General features: G+C 41.2%; 2 protein-coding genes across 2 annotated transcripts in view; one reads left to right on the top strand and one right to left on the bottom strand.

Annotated features, from left to right (window-relative positions):
* Positions 1-22,319, bottom strand: part of DOCK1 (dedicator of cytokinesis 1) — a 421,618-nt gene that overhangs the window by 177,488 nt on the left and 221,811 nt on the right. The window lies entirely within an intron of this gene.
* The window catches only part of INSYN2A (inhibitory synaptic factor 2A), a 64,399-nt gene that overhangs the window by 6,931 nt on the left and 35,149 nt on the right, over positions 1-22,319 (top strand). The window contains exon 2 of the mRNA XM_069753949.1: positions 19,667-20,843. Coding sequence (XP_069610050.1) covers positions 19,672-20,843 — 1,172 coding nt within the window. The 5' untranslated portion in view covers positions 19,667-19,671. The remainder of the gene's footprint in view (positions 1-19,666; positions 20,844-22,319) is intronic.

Below are 22,319 nucleotides of genomic sequence, written 5' to 3' on the forward strand. Positions count from 1 at the left end.
AAATACTGAGCAAGTATTGGAGAAGATAGATTTCAGCTCTTCAACCGACAGAGTTGGAGCAGTGGATCGGCCTTATCGAGTAGCTACTGCCATATGTTTCAAAGCTTTATAAGTATAGTACAAAGCAAGCAAGTGGGAATTTACAAAGCCACATTTGCCCGCTCGGCTGCGTACGCTTTATGTCACAGATTTCACCATTTGCATTCCCAGTCTTGTGGGGTGTCTGAACATATACAGCGTCATCCATGCATGTAAGCTTCGTTCTTGCTGTAGCGTATATCCGCCTGTATTTTGGGATGTGCCATCTAAGCAGCTTTGTGTGTCACTATCCATGATGCAGTCTGCCTGTCCTGACATAGTCAGCGCCGGCTGGTATGCGGTGGAATCAGCGAGTATCAGAGCCGGCTATGACATACAGGGAATATGATGAGTGTGCAGGTATATGGCCTCAGACAGGACCTTGCATTGATATGTTACTGCCGTCAGACCGGTACAATGTGGCAATATACAGTCAGTTGTTCTACTTGTTCTACTACTTCGATCACATTGTTACTCATTACCTAAAAAGTATTCTTTAAAAGGAAAGATATCAGCATGAAATAGGGACAGGCGCCCCAATAAAAACAGCTGGGTCTCCCCAACTCAGCCGGAGTGACAGTTCTCTCCCGATTTGTAGGGAGAGAACTACCAATCAAGAAGAAATGGGTGGTGACAAGTCAGAGGGAGCCGCCCTCATGACTTTTCTTCTCCAACTATGGCTAGCATAAAACAGGGGCAGGCTCCTTTGTTACATAAAGCGGTGTCTTCCTGCCTCGCTTGATTGGCTGTTAACGCCCTATACACAAGTAGAGAGAAACCGGTCAATCCAACTGAGCTGGATAGGGAGAAGCCAGAAGGAGCCGCCCACACGACTTTTCTACCTGCTCCCATAGTCATTAGACAGTGATTTCAAGATGTTTGAATCTGGTCATGAGTCGGATCAGGATGCTCGACTGGCCATACGTGGCTCAGTGGTTATCACTGTAGCATTACAGCGCTGGGGTTTTTGGTTCAAATCCCACCAAGGATGACATCTGTAAGGAGTTTGTATGTTCTCCTCCTGTTTGTGTGGGTTTCCTCCAGGTTCTCAAGTTTCCTCCCACACTACAAAGACATACTGATAGAGAATCTAGATTGCGAGTCCGGATGGGGACAGTGATGATGTCTGTAAAACGCTGGGGCATTAAAAGTGCTATATAGCGAGTAAAATAAATTAATAGGTCTCCCTCCTGACCTTGACAGCCTGATATATGCCTGTGAGGTGGTTGAGTTTGGGTCAGGAGGCCTACATCCAATCCGTGCATCATGGACTGTACTCGGACCGTGATTTAGACATGTTTACATTCAACCTAAGTAATGAGGAGGTTTGTCTCCTTTTCTATCTTCCCGTGGTTCAGGCAGCACAAATCTGAGGTTTCCTTTACACGGGTCGTCCAGCTCAAATTATCATTTTTTTTTTTTTTTTTTTTTAAACAAAAGGTCCAAATAGACTTTTAAAAAATGCAATACCCACCTCCACCAAACTGCTGCTGATTCTGTTCAGACATTTACTGGTTTCTTGCTGGTTTCTACCTCCTGGTCCTGTCTAGACACACAGGAAATACCATAAAGTGCTCGTGTAGCCAATAACTGACCATAGCAGCAAATAAAAACTGAAGTTATGGGGGATTGGTGGAGGAGAGTATTACTTTCTAATTTTATTTCAGTCCATTTTTTGAAAAAAAAAAAAATATTAAAACAATATGACAGCTGCAAGTAAAAACGTGATCAAGGCCGGAGAAGTCAGTGGATCACTCAGTGATTGGAAGAACACCAAAGTGAAAAGTCATGCTCCTTAGGCCCTGCACTTGGCATAACATGGTGTACCATCTCAGCCCGAAGTGTTCCGTTTCAACAGATCTCACAACTAAAGGCTTGAAATTTAAGGGAATGCACAGTTGTGATCACAAAAAACTACATTCTTATACCTTATTTAGGAATTTTTAGTCAATAGGGGGTCTCCTGTAACCACATGGCCAAAGTAGAAAGTCTCTCTTGCTCCTGAAGACCTTTCCTGCATTACACAATCAAACGTTACCCCTTAGACCCCAGTCCAGAGCCTCTCACCTAGCCAAACAGATCTCATACTTTGCACTGATGAGAGGCAACACCCAGAAACACTGTGTCTGCAAATTGAGATTCTGGTTTTGTTTGTTTTTTGTATATTTAATGTGACACTGTGTAATTTTTTATTTCCCCTATGGTGGCGCTGCAGGGAAACACTGCCAGGTTTCTGCCCAAATTAAATCACATTGCTGGGGGTGATCTACTTATTCCCAGTATGGACTGGGGGCGAGTTTCCATACTAAACAGCCACATAAGCCACATAAGCATATATGAGGCTGTCTGACAGCGTGTAAGGATAAATAGTTGCCCATTACCAAGGGAAAATAGCACAATCAGAAGGCAGCTCCTTTGTCTATGAATGGAGAATATGGCATCCAAATCTAATTATTATTTTTTTAAGCAAAAAGTAAAGCAAAGTATTTGCAAAAATGGTCAACATGTTATGATGATTTTAGAGACAATTTACTATAGGGTTAAATGGATCCTGTACGTACAACCTGATTTTCTTTGATATATAATGTTATAAAAATGTAATTTGCAAATCACTTTATTTAGAAATTACATACGGTATGTAACGAGCGCCACTAGTACAGTGAATAGCGTAGGCGTGTTACTCGTCTTCTCTTTTCTATTAAAGGGAATTGGTCGCTAGAATCAACCCTCCTAAGTTGAATAAAATGATACCTTGATATCTGAGATCCGATGTCTTAGTCCATAGAAATCATTTTTTCTTACTATGTAAATGAGCTGTTAAGATCTATGGGCCGGACATAGATCTCCCTGAGAATCTGCCTCCAGAAATTATTTTAAGTGCATTACCAGGGTAAGGCCGGGATCACACATGCAAGATACACGTCAGTGTCTCGCATGTGAAATCCAAGTTCTGGCGCCGGCACTCCAGAGCAGAGCGTGCAACTCCATGTATTGCTATGCGGCCGCACGATCCGCTCTGGAGTGCCGGCACCAGAGCTTGGATTTCACATGCGAGACACGGACGTGTTCCTCGCATGTGTGATCCCGGCCTAAGACATGTAACGACTGACAGTTTTCTCTCCTGATCTACATGTCTCACACTGGTAACGGTCCCAGTCATTTAAAATAAACTCCGGAGGCGGGTTCTCAGGGAGATCTATGTCCGGCCCATAGCTCTTAACAGCTCATTTACATATTAAGAAAAACATGGCCTTCTCTGGAATAAGACATCAGATCATAGATATCAAGGTATCATTTTATTCAATATTCTATGACCGACATGCCCACATAGACAGCTTAGGAGTGTTGTCTCTACTGACAAATTCTCTTTGACGGGTAAGAGAAGAATTTTTGTTTTTCATATGAGAAAAACTGATGCAAAAAGGATTGTAATAACTGACACAGACCTAAAATTCCTATATAAACTGCTTAGGAAGGTTGAGCCCAGTGACAGATCCCTTTAACAAGTAAAATACGGGCAGAACACGGATGACAACCGTATGCTACAGGTTATTATTTTCACCGGGCCAATGAGCTGCACTGGCAAGTTTGATGTACGGCTCAAAATAAGAATGGCCTCCATTATTTTTTATTTTTTGGGGGGCAATCATTCTACAAAAGAAAGGATGGGTGATCATTTGACAGGTCATCAGTATAAGATCAGTGGAGGTCCGACAGCTGATACCCCTACTCATCAATTGTCCTTAGTGCAGGGGGCCGCGAGATGTTAGCAGATGTGGAGCTGAACAGCACAGATCAGTCGGCTCTGTAGCGGCCCTGGCCGGGTAGATTTGTCCCCGTGCAAATAAATAGGAGAGAATCTGCAACTCATATGACAAAGGTGTGCGGTCTGGCTCCACACCGGTCCCCAGAACAACTGATCGGAGGGGGTGTCGGGATAGGGAACCCCACTGATCTGATGATGACAAATCCTTCTGATAAAAAAAAGTATCAGAGAAGAGTGGTTCATTGCCTGGTCCCATCCAGGCGATTATCTACCCCACTGCCGTTATATAGAATCTGCTACACGTATGGGATCTCCGATTTCCTAAAATATGTGTCTTCCCCACCCCAGTAGTCTCAGACTCCTGGGCGTCTCTTCCTCCCTGGCTGATGGCACATCGCGGGTTACCAGGGCTTGCTGGAAAGTTGCAGTTGGTGAAATCTAATGATTCGGAGCGTAAAGTATCAATGATAATCTAGAAATAAAACACGGGGATGGATCTATAATAGCACCGAGGAAGTGGAGGGAAAAAAAAAATAGCTGAAAAGATTTAGTAGAGCGGCGTCCGTCCTGCAGAAAAGTGATAGAAGGCGCAGGCGGCTTATCAGGGGCCTTCTCCCATGATTTAACGATTATCTTGCTTTTAGTGTCACCTGTAAACTGTATACAGCCTTCCATTAATCTGGCTGTTTGATAAGAGATTTTCCTCTCCGCTGTCATTCGGAGCAGCTTACGCCTCTTGAAGCCCTCCAGATACCAAGCCAAACAGTTCCCCGGGCTGATAAAACACTGCATGAAGCGATGCGAGGCTCCAAAATCCATCATGGCACAGACACCACTGCAGATGTTGTACTCCACAGATCGGGACATTAAACGAGAACCGGGAACGGCGCGGAGCGGAGAGCGGAGACAGCGCCCAGCGGGTGCAATCACTTAATGGGACAGAGAGAAAGGATTTTCGAAATGTAGAGATTCGGTGGGGTTTCTTTAAGGCCAAGGTGATCGGGGATATCCGGAGGGTCTACGACGAGGAACGGAAATACAAGAAGACCTAGGGGCAGACTGACCATTTGGGTATTACGACAATGCTGGAGTAAAAAAATAATAATAAATAAATAAATTACTCATTAAATGCAATTTTTTACCCTGCGAATGCTACCAGTCCTGAGAATTAGGAGGCCACAGCGCTAATTTAGTTCTTTGCCCTGTCCATCAGAGCTACCGCTCAACCGAATGCTGCCCGTTACACTGTAAGGACCACCACTGGGAAAAGTCAGAAAGGGATTTTGGAGGCTGACATCGCACTAAACCAGTGGCCTCTACATTCTCCGAGGTCGGACCCTCATCAGTTATAATGTAATGGCAAATCCCAGCGATAGGTCAGCACTTTACAAAACGGGAATAACTCAAGATGGTTTTCTCCCATCTCTGGCCTTATGTAATGCCACAAGATATTGTAAATTTGTGTAGGGAATAGTAGCTGCATCATCAAGCTTTGTAAATGATTGGATGATGGATTAAAGGGAATATGTGAGTACCGTATGTTTTTTTTTACTTGTATTCTGAGAACAGCATGATGTAGGGCCAGAGACCCCGATTCCAGCGATGTGTCACTTACTGGGCTGTGTTTCGCCGTTTCAATAATATATGTTTTATCAGCAGTAAATTAACACTACAGGACTAGGTGTCTCGTGCCTCCTAGTCCAACCACGTCACAGAAAGCAGCCAATCAGTGGTGTGGGGGCGGGGTTATGCAGGGCTCAGCATTTCGAGCTCTGCTAGATCTGCAGCAGAGAAACCTGTGATTGTATCACAACTGTTGCACCCAATAAACGAAGTGATATATTGCTGGAATCAGGATCTCTGTCCCTACATCATGCTGATGTCAGATTACATAGCAAAATCCTGCTGACTGGTTCAATTTAAAGGGATAAAGACAAATGAAGAGTGTCTCTCCTTGCAGTCAAAAGTCAACAGAAATTTATGAACTTTTTTCAAAAACATTTTAGGAACGATTCAGTTTTATTATAACAAAATATGAGAATTTTTTATTTTGTGTAGGTACTGATGCAGAAAACATGTAATTGAGCTGCCGACTTAAATGTGGATACTTGTGTGACTGGTCTGGATACTATATATAAGGCTGTAAAGGCTAGTTCAGAGTCTGGGATATCTGGAGGAACTTGATAACCAGAATGACAAACCTTCCGAGTTACACAGTAATATGGATGTCCTTACTGCAACATGTACTACGGTAGAAGGATCTGCCATGCAGGAGTCTGGGAAAGCCCGGATACAGCCCCTCTGGGAACTGCAGCACTGACCCTAATAAAACAGATCCTGAAAACATATAAAAAATCAAAGGCTTGTTTTTCGATTTTAGGCAAAGAATGAGATTAGATATTTTACAGGCAGTCAAAAAGAAATATCTAAGATGCGCAGTAGTATATTTTACCGACTAGCTGATTATAAGAATATGGTTGTAGCGATAGGAAAGTATTTTTTTAAGCAAATGTGGGACATCTCTGTGAAAACGTCTATAATTTATACGAATGTTATACCCAAAATGCAGCGTTGTAAGAGGAGCTGCTGATGTTATCACACACATGGTGGTTCATGAGGTTTTATCAGTACAGAGTAGGAGTGACCACAGGAGCCGGGGTTCTCCTCCACTACCCATCAGTAATCACATAATACCATTGGGGAATATTACAAATCGGACTAGAAGGATTGGTGAGCAGCGATCCCTTATTTTCAAAGATTTGCTGACATGCAACATTATACTCATAGTACTAACAACACGATGTATGACATGATACCGCCATACACTGTGCATGAAACATCGCCAGACACACTGCACGACATGGCATCAATATTCACAGTGCATGAAATTATACCACCATACGTGGTGCATGAAATTATACCACCATACACGGTGCATGAAATTATACCACTATACGTGGTGCATGAAATTATACCACCATACAGGGTGCATGAAATTATACCACCATACAGGGTGCATGAAATTATACCACCATACACGGTGCATGAAATTATACCACTATACACGGTGCATGAAATTATAGCACCATACACGGTGCATGAAATTATAGCACCATACACGGTGCATGAAATTATACCACCATACACGGTGCATGAAATTATAGCACCATACACGGTGCATGAAATTATACCTCCATACACGGAGCATGAAATTCTACCACCATACACGGTGCATGAAATTATACCACCATACACGGTGCATGAAATTATACCACCATACACGGTGCATGAAATAATAGCACCATACAGGGTGCATGAAATTATACCACTATACACGGTGCATGAAATTATAGCACCATACACGGTGCATGAAATTATACCACTATACACGGTGCATGAAATTATACCACCATACACGGAGCATGAAATTATACCACCATACAGGGTGCATGAAATTATACCACTATACAGGGTGCATGAAATTATACCACTATACAGGGTGCATGAAATTATACCACTATACAGGGTGCATGAAATTATACCACCATACAGGGTGCATGAAATTATACCACCATACAGGGTGCATGAAATTATACCACTATACAGGGTGCATGAAATTATACCACTATACAGGGTGCATGAAATTATACCACTATACACGGTGCATGAAATTATACCTCCATACACGGTGCATGAAATTATACCACCATACACGGTGCATGAAATAATAGCACCATACAGGGTGCATGAAATTATACCACCATACACGGTGCATGAAATAATAGCACCATACAGGGTGCATGAAATTATACCACTATACACGGTGCATGAAATTATACCACCATACACGGTGCATGAAATAATAGCACCATACAGGGTGCATGAAATTATACCACTATACACGGTGCATGAAATTATAGCACCATACACGGTGCATGAAATTATACCACCATACAGGGTGCATGAAATTATACCACTATACACGGAGCATGAAATTATAGCACCATACAGGGTGCATGAAATTATAGCACCATACAGGGTGCATGAAATTATACCACTATACACATAGTAACATAGTAACATAGTTAGTAAGGCCGAAAAAAGACATTTGTCCATCCAGTTCAGCCTATATTCCATCATAATAAATCCCCAGATCTACGTCCTTCTACAGAACCTAATAATTGTATGATACAATATTGTTCTGCTCCAGGAAGACATCCAGGCCTCTCTTGAACCCCTCGACTGAGTTCGCCATCACCACCTCCTCAGGCAAGCAATTCCAGATTCTCACTGCCCTAACAGTAAAGAATCCTCTTCTATGTTGGTGGAAAAACCTTCTCTCCTCCAGACGCAAAGAATGCCCCCTTGTGCCCGTCACCTGCCTTGGTATAAACAGATCCTCAGCGAGATATTTGTATTGTCCCCTTATATACTTATACATGGTTATTAGATCGCCCCTCAGTCGTCTTTTTTCTAGACTAAATAATCCTAATTTCGCTAATCTATCTGGGTATTGTAGTTCTCCCATCCCCTTTATTAATTTTGTTGCCCTCCTTTGTACTCTCTCTAGTTCCATTATATCCTTCCTGAGCACCGGTGCCCAAAACTGGACACAGTACTCCATGTGCGGTCTAACTAGGGATTTGTACAGAGGCAGTATAATGCTCTCATCATGTGTATCCAGACCTCTTTTAATGCACCCCATGATCCTGTTTGCCTTGGCAGCTGCTGCCTGGCACTAGCTGCTCCAGGTAAGTTTATCATTAACTAGGATCCCCAAGTCCTTCTCCCTGTCAGATTTACCCAGTGGTTTCCCATTCAGTGTGTAATGGTGATATTGATTCCTTCTTCCCATGTGTATAACCTTACATTTATCATTGTTAAACCTCATCTGCCACCTTTCAGCCCAAGTTTCCAACTTATCCAGATCCATCTGTAGCAGAATACTATCTTCTCTTGTATTAACTGCTTTACATAGTTTTGTATCATCTGCAAATATCGATATTTTACTGTGTAAACCTTCTACCAGATCATTAATGAATATGTTGAAGAGAACAGGTCCCAATACTGACCCCTGCGGTACCCCACTGGTCACAGCGACCCAGTTAGAGACTATACCATTTATAACCACCCTCTGCTTTCTATCACTAAGCCAGTTACTAACCCATTTACACACAATTTCCCCCAGACCAAGCATTCTCATTTTGTGTACCAACCTCTTGTGCGGCACGGTATCAAACGCTTTGGAAAAATCGAGATATACCACGTCCAATGACTCACCGTGGTCCAGCCTATAGCTTACCTCTTCATAAAAACTGATTAGATTGGTTTGACAGGAGCGATTTCTCATAAACCCATGCTGATATGGAGTTAAACAGTTATTCTCATTGAGATAATCCAGAATAACATCCCTCAGAAACCCTTCAAATATTTTACCAACAATAGAGGTTAGACTTACTGGCCTATAATTTCCAGGTTCACTTTTAGAGCCCTTTTTGAATATTGGCACCACATTTGCTACGCGCCAGTCCTTCGGAACAGACCCTGTGCATGAAATTATAGCACCATACACGGTGAATGAAATTATACCACCATACACGGTGCATGAAATTATAGCACCATACAGGGTGCATGAAATTATACCACCATACAGGGTGCATGAAATTATACCACTATACACGGTGCATGAAATTATACCACTATACAGGGTGCATGAAATTATACCACCATACAGGGTGCATGAAATTATACCACCATACACGGTGCATGAAATTATAACACTATACAGGGTGCATGAAATTATACCACTATACACGGTGCATGAAATTATACCACTATACAGGGTGCATGAAATTATAGCACCATACAGGGTGCATGAAATTATAGCACCATACAGGGTGCATGAAATTATACCACCATACACTGTGCATGAAATTATACCACCATACACGGTGCATGAAATTATAGCACCATACACTGTGCATGAAATTATACCACTATACACAGTGCATGAAATTATACCACCATACACGGTGCATGAAATTATAGCACCATACAGGGTGCATGAAATTATAGCACCATACAGGGTGCATGAAATTATAGCACCATACAGGGTGCATGAAATTATAGCACCATACAGGGTGCATGAAATTATACCACCATACAGGGTGCATGAAATTATACCACCATACAGGGTGCATGAAATTATACCACCATACAGGGTGCATGAAATTATACCACCATACAGGGTGCATGAAATTATACCACCATACAGGGTGCATGAAATTATACCACCATACACGGTGCATGAAATTATAGCACCATACAGGGTGCATGAAATTATAGCACCATACAGGGTGCATGAAATTATAGCACCATACAGGGTGCATGAAATTATACCACCATACAGGGTGCATGAAATTATAGCACCATACAGGGCGCATGAAATTATAGCACCATACAGGGTGCATGAAATTATAGCACCATACAGGGTGCATGAAATTATAGCACCATACAGGGTGCATGAAATTATACCACCATACAGGGTGCATGAAATTATACCACTATACACAGTGCATGAAATTATACCACTATACACGGTGCATGAAATTATAGCACCATACAGGGTGCATGAAATTATAGCACCATACAGGGTGCATGAAATTATACCACCATACAGGGTGCATGAAATTATAGCACCATGCAGGGTGCATGAAATTATACCACTATACACAGTGCATGAAATTATACCACCATACACGGTGCATGAAATTATACCACCATACAGGGTGCATGATATTATACCACTATACACGGTGCATGAAATTATACCACTATACACGGTGCATGAAACTATACCACCATACACGGTGCATGAAATTATACCACCATACACGGTGCATGAAATTATACCACCATACAGGGTGCATGATATTATACCACCATCTAAGGGGTAAGGTTTCTACTTGAGGAGAGCGACATGCCCGGTTTGGCACGCCAGTGTGAGGAGACTTCAACGCCTTGCATGCTCCTCAGATATTAAATATGCAAATTTACTATTCAGAGAGGAACATGACTTGAACTCTATAGCGCCATTTATTGGAAGAAGCAACCCTACAAGTCATTATCGACCCTTTGACAAGCCTTGAAATAAGCCTTAGGATAAAATCCAAACCAGGTTCCCATTTTTGAAGACACTGTTTTGGGATATTGCCCCTCGTCAGTACAATGTATGAGATCTGATTTGGCTGAGTGAGAGGCGAACGCTGGGATCTAAGGGGTAAGGCTTCTCCTTGTGGAGAGTGGTGTGCCACGAGAGGCCGTACCCCGAAACACCATGTCTAAAAATTGAGATCCTGATTTGGCTTTCATCCTAAGTCATATAGCTCGTTAAAGGGTCGATAACTTGTAGTTTTGCCACTTCTAATAGGTGGGCCGAGAGTTCAAGGCGTTTAAGTCTCCTCACACTGGACCTGGACCTGGAATGTCACTCTCCAAGTTCTATAGATTAAAAAGTTGATCAAAATTAACTTTGTGGGAAAACCCCATGAAGTCATACTCTCCGACATCTTTGCATGAATGGACTTTTGCTACTTTAGGGTTCCTTCTGAACTAGGGACTATTCTCGATGCCGCTCCATCCTTTCTAAAATGAAGGCAAGGCGTCCCATTAGAAGAACGCTGTAAGCAAACAGTAAACATCTAGTAGTTGGCTTGTCTTGTTTCATGAGCATTGTTCTTCGGGCTCCATTGTTGCGGTCGGAGCTGTAGAAGGACTGGCTCTGATTGACTGTGGAATACAAATTCCTGCTTGGTCAATACTAAACGGTCTCTGGGGAATGCACTTGTCACTACAGATATACACGGACCACCGGGTCTGGAGTTCCACGCCGGTAAAAGATGGAATACATTTTGCATTGTGTTTTGTATTTCCCCCCCCCCCCAAATATCTGTCATTAGCCTATTCTTCATGTTACACAACTAAATTCCCGACATTTCTCTGCCCTAACATAGCAGATTTAAAAAAAAAAAAAAAACACACCCTTGTTAAAACGAGGTTTTTGTCCTGTAAAAAAAAAAATCATGCCAAGAAGAATCATTTCAGAATTTTTTCTAGCTTTAATGTCACCTGTAATCTGTCCAAATCCATTAAAATATCAACTAAGATCTTTTTGGATGGAAAAAGAAAAAAAAAAAAAAAAAGAACAAAAATAACATGGTTGCATAAATATGCACACCCTTAAAACTAATACTTTGCTGTAGAACCTTTTCAATTTATGACAGTATTTTTTGGGGGTAAGAGTCTATAAGCAGGGAATTGGCAATCTTTGGTGTCTCTTCCTTGTTGGCGAATGCATCTCCTGTGCACATCGCCCCCTTCAGGTCAACGCACAGATTTTCAATTAGATTCAGGTTTGGACTCTGGGGCCATTTCAAAACTTTCAGATTTTCAATTAGATTCAGGTTTGGACTCCTCTCCTGGTGGAGGCATTTATTAGCAGATTTGGAGATATACAGCGTCACTGAAATTCCTCTTCATCTTTAGCTTTTTAGCACAATCTTAAATGTTTTGTTGCAAGATTGATTGATCATATTTGGAACTGTTAACAATTCCTTCCACCATGACTAAAGCCCCAGTTCCAAATGCCAATACACATCCTAAAGAATAATGCTGCCCCCACCATGTGTCATTGTGGGTATGGTGTTTTTTGGTGATGCGAAGTGAATTAGGCCAAAAACTTCAACCTTGGTCTCATCAGACTATACCAAGTTTTCCTATATTTTTTGGCAGACTTGATGTAGCAAGGCTTGGATGTTTTTCTTTATAAGGCTTCCATCTTGCCACCATACCCCATAGGCCATAAATATGAAGAATATGGAAGATTATTGTGAGATGAAGTACACAACCAGCACTTGCCAGAAATTCCTGCAGCTCCTTTAACCTTCATGACCAGGCCAAATTTTTACAATTCTGATCAGTGTCACTTTATCAGGTAATAACTCTGGAACGCTTCAATGGATTCCAGTGATTAATTTTTTTTCGTGACATACTGTACTTCATGATAGTGGTAAAATATATATTCGATTTGACTTGTGGTTATTTGTAAAAAAACAAACAAACTGAAATTTGATGAAAATAGTTAATAAATAACATGTTCCACATATCTACTTTACATCAGCACAGTTTTATAAACATTTTTTTTCTTAGGAATTTAAAAGTTGATTACATTTTTACCACCAAGATTGTGTGTTAGCCCCAGATTTTACATTTTCACACTGGGAAATGGGTATAAATTGCACCAATATTTGTCCCACAATTTTTGCTGAATGTAGAAATACCCCATATGTGGCTGTACAGTACTGCTCAGTCATACGGCGAGACTCGGAGCGCTATTCGCCTCATCGAGCACATATTTTCCTAGAATAGTTTGCGGACTCCATATACAGAGCCCCTAAGTGCTAGAAGAGCAGAATTCCCCCTCAACTGACACCATTTTGGAAATTATACTCCTTTGCGAATTTATCAACAAGTATAGTGACGATTTTGACTCCATGGATGTTTTCCAGAAACAAGCAGGAGTGGATGTTGCCAAGTGAAAATTGCAAACTGCAGTAGTGATCAGTACGTTGCACTGACCGGTACATGGCAGTGACCAGTACATGTTGTGTCCAGCTCATGAACCTGTAAATTAGGCGGGCTCCCCTCGCTACAGAAATGCCAAACATGTGGCGCTAACTGCAGTTTAGGCACACCATTGAGCTCAGAAGGGAGGGGGGCATTTGGATTTGGGAGCGCAGAATTAGCTGAATTTGTGTTCGGGGGTGAGGAGCTATTTTGTTTTTCCAGAACCTTTGTACTACAGCTAACATGGAAGTCCCCTATATTTCTGTTAACAGATGACGGACCTGAGTGGGGACTTGCTCTTTTAGTTGATTGAGTTGAAGCTTTATTGGTAAGATTTTACAAAAGTTTGCGATCACATTTATCCTGCGCTCTACACTGAGCACTTACTTAGGGGTTTCCACCTACACCCCTGAGTGACATGATTCAGATGAAATACCTGAGGGATCCAGTCACTATAGTAAGGTAGAAGAGTTATTCTGGACTCCGTCTGGCCTCTGTGCAGCGGTGTCCTTTTCAGAAGTGCAAAAAAACCGTGGCACTTTTATGCACGCCTAAAAGGCGGACACCGCCAGATCACAGGTGGCCTGACAGCGTCCACAGTGCCTCTATCGGCCTCATTATAGGGAATCTTCCGCCAGGGTTTCTGTCCGAATCACACATTTCAGACTTTTGCACGGAAACCCAGATGAAGCGCTCAGTGTAGGATAAATATGAGCCGAGCCTTACCTCAATCTTTGGGAGTCAGAATGAACAAATCAACATCAGGTGAAGAATTGGTTTTATTTATTTTATACACCGTTCCTCATGCGGTATAAGTGATTAGGCAACTTTATTCTTCGGGTTGGTGCAATTACAGCGATACCAGATTTATATCGGGTGTTTATGTTTGGGATGACATCGCAGGGGCACTGATCAGAGAGCAGATATCAACCGCAGCATTTAGCGTGTTAAAGTGCCGGGAGCGGTGTGGAAACGTCTCCTGGCACTGATTCTGACAGCGGCCCCTCGCGGCGATCACCTGCATACAGCATCCTGTGTACGGGAGATCGCCATGATGTATATATACTGCAAATGTCAGGAACAGGTTACTGATGCTGTAGGCCTCTTGGCAACCTCAATGTCTAATTTTCTTCTGGTCTTTTCATGAATTTTTGAGGGACATCCAGTTCTATCTAGGTAATGTTACTGTTGTGCCACATTTAATCCACAGCCCCAAACATAAGAGGGTGTTCACGCTTAGGCAACCACATTATTTTATTTTGTTATTTTCATCCTCATGTTGTCTTTCTCCTATAGACATCAAATGTTTTATTTTTTATTTTTTTCACCTGTTAAAAGTACCGTATTATATTTTTGGGATTTCTTTTTTTTATAGTGTGTTTCCTACCAAAAAAAAAAATCTAACTGGTGTTTTGTGATAATTCTACTTTTAACATTCATAAATCAAAAACTGAAAATAGAAGGCACACTTAAAACATCACCAGTTATTTTTCCATTTGGAGTTGTATTATTTTGATAACAGTGTATAAAAATGAATGCCTGTGGCTAAAAGTTTCAGGAAAGAAGTGAAAGAACTGACTGCAGGTATCCTGAACCGAATTTACAGCCTCATAGGCATAATGATCCACAGTTGGTACAGACAATGCGGCCCATATACGGATCGTCAAATATGTCCATCTGAACCGAGCCTTACATGGATGGCGCTAGTATAACAGCTCACATACATTCAATTATGTAGATCTTTTTTAACCTAACTTTCGAGAACCCGTTTCTAGCCCCGAGATTTACGATAAGTGCACAAAAATGTAAAATTATCCAACATTTCATCTGCATATTATATCTCCAATAATTGGATCACAATTCTGAGGTTTCAATAAATATTTCCTAGCTGAGCCCTATGGCTTTTTTTATCATATTTTATACAAATACTTTTATGACCAACCGTGATGAAAGTATTCTCGGAGTGATACGTTTATTGGCCAACCAGTAAGAAATATATGTTTTTAAGCTTTCAGAGCACAGAGGCTCCTTCTTCAGGCAGGATTACAAAGAAGGAGCCTCTGTGCTTCGAAAGCTTAAAAACATATATTTGTTTCTGGTTAGCCATTTAATGTATCACTCCGAGAACACTTTTGTCATTATTGGGAATATAAGTATTTAATCAGACTGGACTCTTTTGGTGTGTACGGACACCAGATTTGTGATCAGTTAGCCTTAAAAAAAAAATTAAAAGGGCAAGGTGATGTGATATTGTGGAAAATTAGAGATTTTAACATTCTTCCTATCACTGTGTTACAAGGGATTGTTGCTCGTCAAAGACTTCAGGGATAAATGTAATCATAAAAACTTGGTGGTGGAAGTTACAGTAAACTTGTAGGTGCTCACAATGGTATGTACCAAAGATGGTTTGAAGCACAAACAAGAAGCTGTCATTTCTAGCTTTCTGCAGCTCACTTTAAGCTTTGCTGTGTAGACTGAGACAGAGTCTGCAGAATCATCTCAGTTAGAAAGTGGAGGATTTTATAACAGGTTCATTGTACTGCTCGGGGCAGGCTAGTATAACTACATACAGAAAAAATCATCAACCCTTCATAAAGAGACAGAAATTGATCATGTTTTCCTGAAGATTGCATTAGCAGGTCAACACTTTCCTGACCATTACACGGATATTCCCATCACTTACACATTTATTCTGTGCATGTAAAAAATGAAACAGGTGTGGGCCTCTCATAGATTGTAAGAAACGGTTCCCATGATCCCCGTGATGATCCCCATCGGCTGTGGTCTCCATATAGTATATTGCATCCATTACATTTGCCACAATTCCATCATTTAATGAATAAACTATATTTACATCCGCCATATTCTCCATTTAAGCATGCATTTCTGGTTTTGAGTAAAGCGTTGGTCAGAGAAAACAGAAACGGATGAATCTAGGTCAAAGTCTTGAAGGAAGAGTGTGAAAACACTGCATGTAGGTTTCATTCGTAAGGGATGTTCTATGCATTGGCTTCAATGACCTAACATATTCTGACAAGGGCTTACAAAACACGTGTGAAATGTGCTACAATGTAAACCCGCATACTCATCCTTTATTATTCATCAAGCGCAACATTATGGATTTAAAGGAACACTTTGTCTAATTTAAACGACCCTAAAATCAGCCTGAGTTATACATTAGTATTCGGGGCACGTGATGTTTACTTGTCTAGATGCAAGTAGATACTGTGGGTACGAAAAGTATTCAGACCCCTTTTAATTTTTCACTCTGTTTCATTGCAGCCATTTGGCAAATTCAAAAAAGTTATTTTTTTCTCATTAATGTACACTCTGCACCACATCTTGACTTGAAATGTAGAAATTTTTGCAAATTTATTAAAAAAGAAAAACTGAAATATCACATGGTCATAAGTATACAGATCCTTTGCTCAGTATTGAGTAGAAGCACCTTTTGAGCTAGTACAGCCCTGAGTCTTCTTGGGAATGATGCAACAAGTTTTTCACACCTGGATTTGGGGATCCTTGGTCATTCTTCCTTGCAGATCCTCTCCAGTTCCATCAGGTTGGATGTGAACGTTGGTGGTCAGCCATTTTCAGAGATATATATATATATATATATATATATACATACATATACACACACACACACAGACATACATACTGAAAGGAAAAAAAGTATTTGATACACTGGCGATTTGTTTTTCCCATCTACAAACAATGAAACAATGGAGAGGTCTGTAATTTGTATCAAAGGTACACTTCAACAATGAGAGACAAGATCTAAAAATAAAAAAAAAACAGAAAATCACATTGCATGATTTTTAAATTCTTATTTCATGCAATAAAATGCAATTTAATGATTTGAACACCTATCAACAGCAATACTTCTGGCTCTCACAGATCTGTTGAAGAAAAACTAAGAAGCCCTCCTACTCTGCACTCATTACTTGTATTAATTGCACCTGTGTGAACTCGTTATCTGTACAAAAGACACCTGTACACACACTTAATCACATTCCAACCTCTCCACCATGGCCAAGACCAAGACCAAATAGCTTTCTTAGGACACCAGGGACAAAATTGTAGACCTGCACAAGGCTGGGATTGGTTACAGAACAATAGGCAAGCAGCTTGGTGAGAAGACAACGACCGTTGGCACAATTATTAGAAAACAGAAGAAACACAAGATGACAGTCAATCTTCTTCAGTCAGGGGCTTCATGCAAAATCTCGCCTCATGGGAAAAGGATGATTCAGAAAAAGGTCAGGAATCAGCCCAGAACTACATAGGAGGACCTGGTCAGTGACCTGAAGAGAGCTGGGACCAAAGTCTCAAACATTACTGTTAGTAGCACAATAAGGCGTCATGGATTAAAAAAACTTGCAGAGCAGGCAAGGTCCCCCTACTCATGCTGGCACATGTCTATGCCCATTTGAAGTTCACCAATAACAATTTGGATGATCTAGCGGAGTCATGGGAGAAGGTCATGTGGTCAGGTGATACCAAAATAAAACTTTTTGGCATGAACTCCATTGGCTGTGTTTGGAGGAAGAAGGATGACTACAAGCCCAAGAACACCATCCCAATCGTGAAGCATGATGGGGGAAACATTATGGGGGTGCTTTTCTGCAAAGGGGACATAACTATTGCTCAGTATTGAAGGGAGGATGGATGGGGTTATATATTGTGAGATTTTGGCCAACAATCTCCTTCCCAAAGACTTTCAGGGCAACTAAGGAGGGGCTCCGTAAAAAGAATTTCAAGGTCCTGGAGTGGCCTAGCCAGTCTCCAGACCTGAACATAATAGAAAATCTTTGTAAGGAGCTGGAACTCCATGTTGCCCAGCGACAGCACTGAAACCTGAGAGATCTGTATGGGGAGTGGGCCAAAATCCCTGCTGCAGTGTGTGCAAACTGGGTCAAGAACTTCAGGAAACATCTGTCCTCTGTAATTGCAAAGAAAGGTTTCTGTACTAAATATTAAGTTCTGTTTTTCTATTGTATCAAATACTTATTTCATGCAATAAAATGCAAATTAATTATGCAAAAATCATACAATGTGATTTTCTGATTTTTTTTTTTTAAGATTCTGTCTCTCACAGTTGAAGTGTACCTACGACAAAAATTACAGACCTCACCATTCTTTGTAGTGGAGATGAGAAAACTTGAAAAATTGGAAGTGTATCAAATACTTAATTTTCCCCACTATACACACACAAATAATATATACATACACAGAGACACTATACATACTTTATGTTCTTATTGCTCAGCAGTGGTTACAGTCATGGAACTCTGCCATGCAGGCCATTTTTGCCCAGTCTCTTTCTCTTGGTGGAGTCATGAACACTGACCTTAACTGAGGCAAGTGAGGCCTGCAGTTCTTTGAATGTTGTTGTGAGGTCTTTTGTGACCTCTTGGATTAGTCGTCACTGTAGTCTGAGGGTATTTTTGTTCGGTCGGCCGGCCACTCCTGGGAAGGTTCACTACTGTTCCATGTTTTCACCATATGTGGATAATGGCTCTCACTGTGGTTCACTGGAGTCCCAAAGCTTGAGAAATGACTTCATAACCTTTTCCAGACTGATAGATCTCAATTACCGCACTTTATTTCCCATTTGTACCAGAATTTCTTTGAATCGCGGCATGATGTCTAGCTTTTGGTCTACTTCACGTTGTCAGGCAGGTCCTATTTAAGCAATTTCTTGATTGAGAACAAGTGTGGCAGTAATCAGGCCTGGGTGTGGCTAGGGAATTGAACTCCACTTCCCAGAGATGTGATAAACCACAGCTAAAACAAAGCAATCTTTTTTTCCCATCAGAAACTTTATTTTAAATAATTGTGATCTCACACTGGCCACTGGGACTTTTCTTACAGTTATGCAACAAAAGAAAAGAAAAAACACAGATAACTGACAAAGTAATTTTTTTATGACACATTCCGTTTAGAAGGATAATCCGGTCTGCAAAAATGATCACCTATCCACTACTGGGACACCCACCAATTGCCACAACAGGGAACTTATGTCTGTTCTTTGGTCTGATCACTCATGCCGTGGTCATTCATTGGTTTATGATGTTTTATCGATTCGCTTCTACGCAATACATACAGTCTCAATGTCTGATTTCACTGCATCCTAAACCATCCAGATTTATAAAATGTTCTCAGTCTTACTGGTTTCTCTGTGTTTTCTTGCAGGAACCATGGTGAGCAAGGAGGGGGACAAATGTGTGCTGACCTCCTCAGAAAGTGAAGCCGAGCCAGCTGTTTCTTTAGCCTTAGACATGAAATATGCATTGGACCCCAACCGGCAGATAAAAAAGCGAAATAAAGCCCTTCAAGTGAGATTTAAAGATATTTGTGAGGCTCAGAACGAGCAGAGGGATAAACAGCTTACAACGGTGCCGCAAAGTGAGAGAAAAGACACCAAGTCACTTTCTTACAAAGCTTATCGGAAGTACATGACAGTGCCTGCTCGGCGGTCTATACCCAACGTAACCAAGAGCACAGGGGTTCAGACTTCGCCAGACCTGAAAAAGCGCTACCAGACTTTTCCTCTTGACCGGAAAAAAGGGAACCTGTTAAAAAATGCTTCTGGCGTGGAACTGAAGGGTCAAAATAATGGATTCCTAATAGAGGTAAAGGATACAAAAGAACACAAAAACTCAGGGGAGTCTAATCGATGCGGCAGGGTCAATGACCAAGTTGTTGCGGAACTGGTGGTACATTCGAGTGAAGATATGGATGTCATTACTTCTAGCAATTGTTCAGATGCATGTGGAAGCACTGATTTGCACAGCTGTACTAAAGATTCCCCCTTTCCTCAAAACCCAGCAATCTCCACATCGAAACAGGCCATCTGCCATGTGCATGAAACCACAAAATACGACAAAAGGCCATTAGGGAACACGCTACCCCATCATCCGGCACATATTAAAGTGCTTCTGAAGGAGGAAGCCACCATACACTCGCCTGCCCTCAACCCCAACCTAGCCGACCCTGAAGACTTGACTGACACACAAAGGACAGTTTGCCCGCTGACAAATGAAGAAGACAAAAGAACTGCTCACGTAAATGGCCTACAAGGCCAAGATATCAATGCAAAAGCGTGTACGGCGCAGTCACAGTGTCAAACGACGGAATGTAACGAGCAGGCCCTGCAAATAAATGTTTTACCCGTGGAAAAAAATCAGCCTTGTCAGACAGCAGTTGCTTTGAGTGATGAATGCCAACAAATTGTGCCTCACACGGAAGTGATAGACTTAAAAGCACAGCTTCACACCATGGAGAACCTGATCAGCTCTAGTCAGGAAACAATCAAAGTGCTTTTGGGTGTTATTCAGGAGTTAGAGAAGGGAGAAGCTCACAGAGAGGGGTAAGTGTCCAAAGCAAAAACTCATTTTATGTTTACACGAAAAAGGAACTCATCGGAAATGCATTTATAAAATGTGATCCACTCGAAATGTCATAGGCAACGTCAATCATTAAATGCTTCTGGGTTCACGTCCTGCAATAGAGGTCAAGATTACCAAATTCTAGTGATGAGCGAGCATGCTTCGGTGTTATCAGAGTATCTCGAGCGTACTGATACTAAGCCACAAGGTTTAGTGATGTAATGGGGAGAAACTGTGCACTTGATCTATAGTGCAGGCTCTGACTCCATAGGCATATTACATAGACATACATTGTACACAGCCAAGTATTTCTATGTATTTTTATTCTAGAGGGAGAATAAGATTTTTTTCATCCTATAAAACTACTAAAAGATAATAAACAATTCATAATGAAAAAATTGTCATTTTGATTGCATAAAAAACACCATAAATAAGCAAATAACAGGAACATATTTGGTGCACCTGTAATGGTAACGACCAAAGGAACACAGCAACCAAATTATTTACGAGGATCGGTAAATTCCGTAAAAAAAAAAATGGCGTCATTGATATTTCTCTATTAAAGCAATAAAAAAATTGTAATAACACGAATGCTGAGGCCACGTTCACACGTAGCGCAAATACTGCATTCTTTCTGCTGCTTTTTTTCTGCAGGTGTCCATACCACATGACGCAATAACAATCTTCTTTGATTATGGCGTGCTTGCTGCTTTTCTTTTATGCGTTCTCCCACTTATTTGATGTGTTTTTGGCACAGATATGAAACAGATTTTTAACGCATGTTAAAAAAAATAAAAAAAAAAAACATGTAAAAAAGTTACTTTTTTTTTTTCAAAAACTTATAGCTCAGCTGACTTCTAGCTCTCCTGTCTCCACCATACACAGAAACACAACTTATTTCTGGGTTCTATATATATCTAATGTGCACGGGTGCGTTTATTCACTTGTACCTTATCTTGCTTAAAAAGAAGATGGGGCAGTGCAGAGGGTTTCACGCGACTTCAATGTAACACGCTGGGGTGACCTCCGAGTATTTATGACTGCTCGGAGATTTAGTTTTCCTTCCTGCAGCTGGATGATTTACGGCTACTAGCCAGGCTGAGTACATGTGGGGGTTGCCTGGTTGCTAGGGAATCCCCACATATAATCAAGCTGTCTAGCAGCTGCAAATCATCCAGCTGCCCCAAGGAAAACTAAATCTCCGAGCAGTCATAAATACTCGGAGACCACCCGAGCAACGAGTACACTCGCTCATCACTAATCTGTAACCATCGAGGCACATGGATCTGCATGTGAACTTTTATGCACAATGATACGACTTCGCTTAATGAAGATTATTTAATTTATTTTAGAAAAATTGTAGCATTTAAAAAAAACAAACAAAAAAAAATAACTTTCTTCTGCTCATATCAAGGGCAAGATGCTGATAATTCCTGGACATGTTTTTGCTGTGTGAA

The sequence above is a fragment of the Ranitomeya imitator genome, chromosome 2, assembly GCF_032444005.1.
Source record: "Ranitomeya imitator isolate aRanImi1 chromosome 2, aRanImi1.pri, whole genome shotgun sequence".
Classification (NCBI taxonomy): Eukaryota; Metazoa; Chordata; class Amphibia; order Anura; family Dendrobatidae; genus Ranitomeya; species Ranitomeya imitator.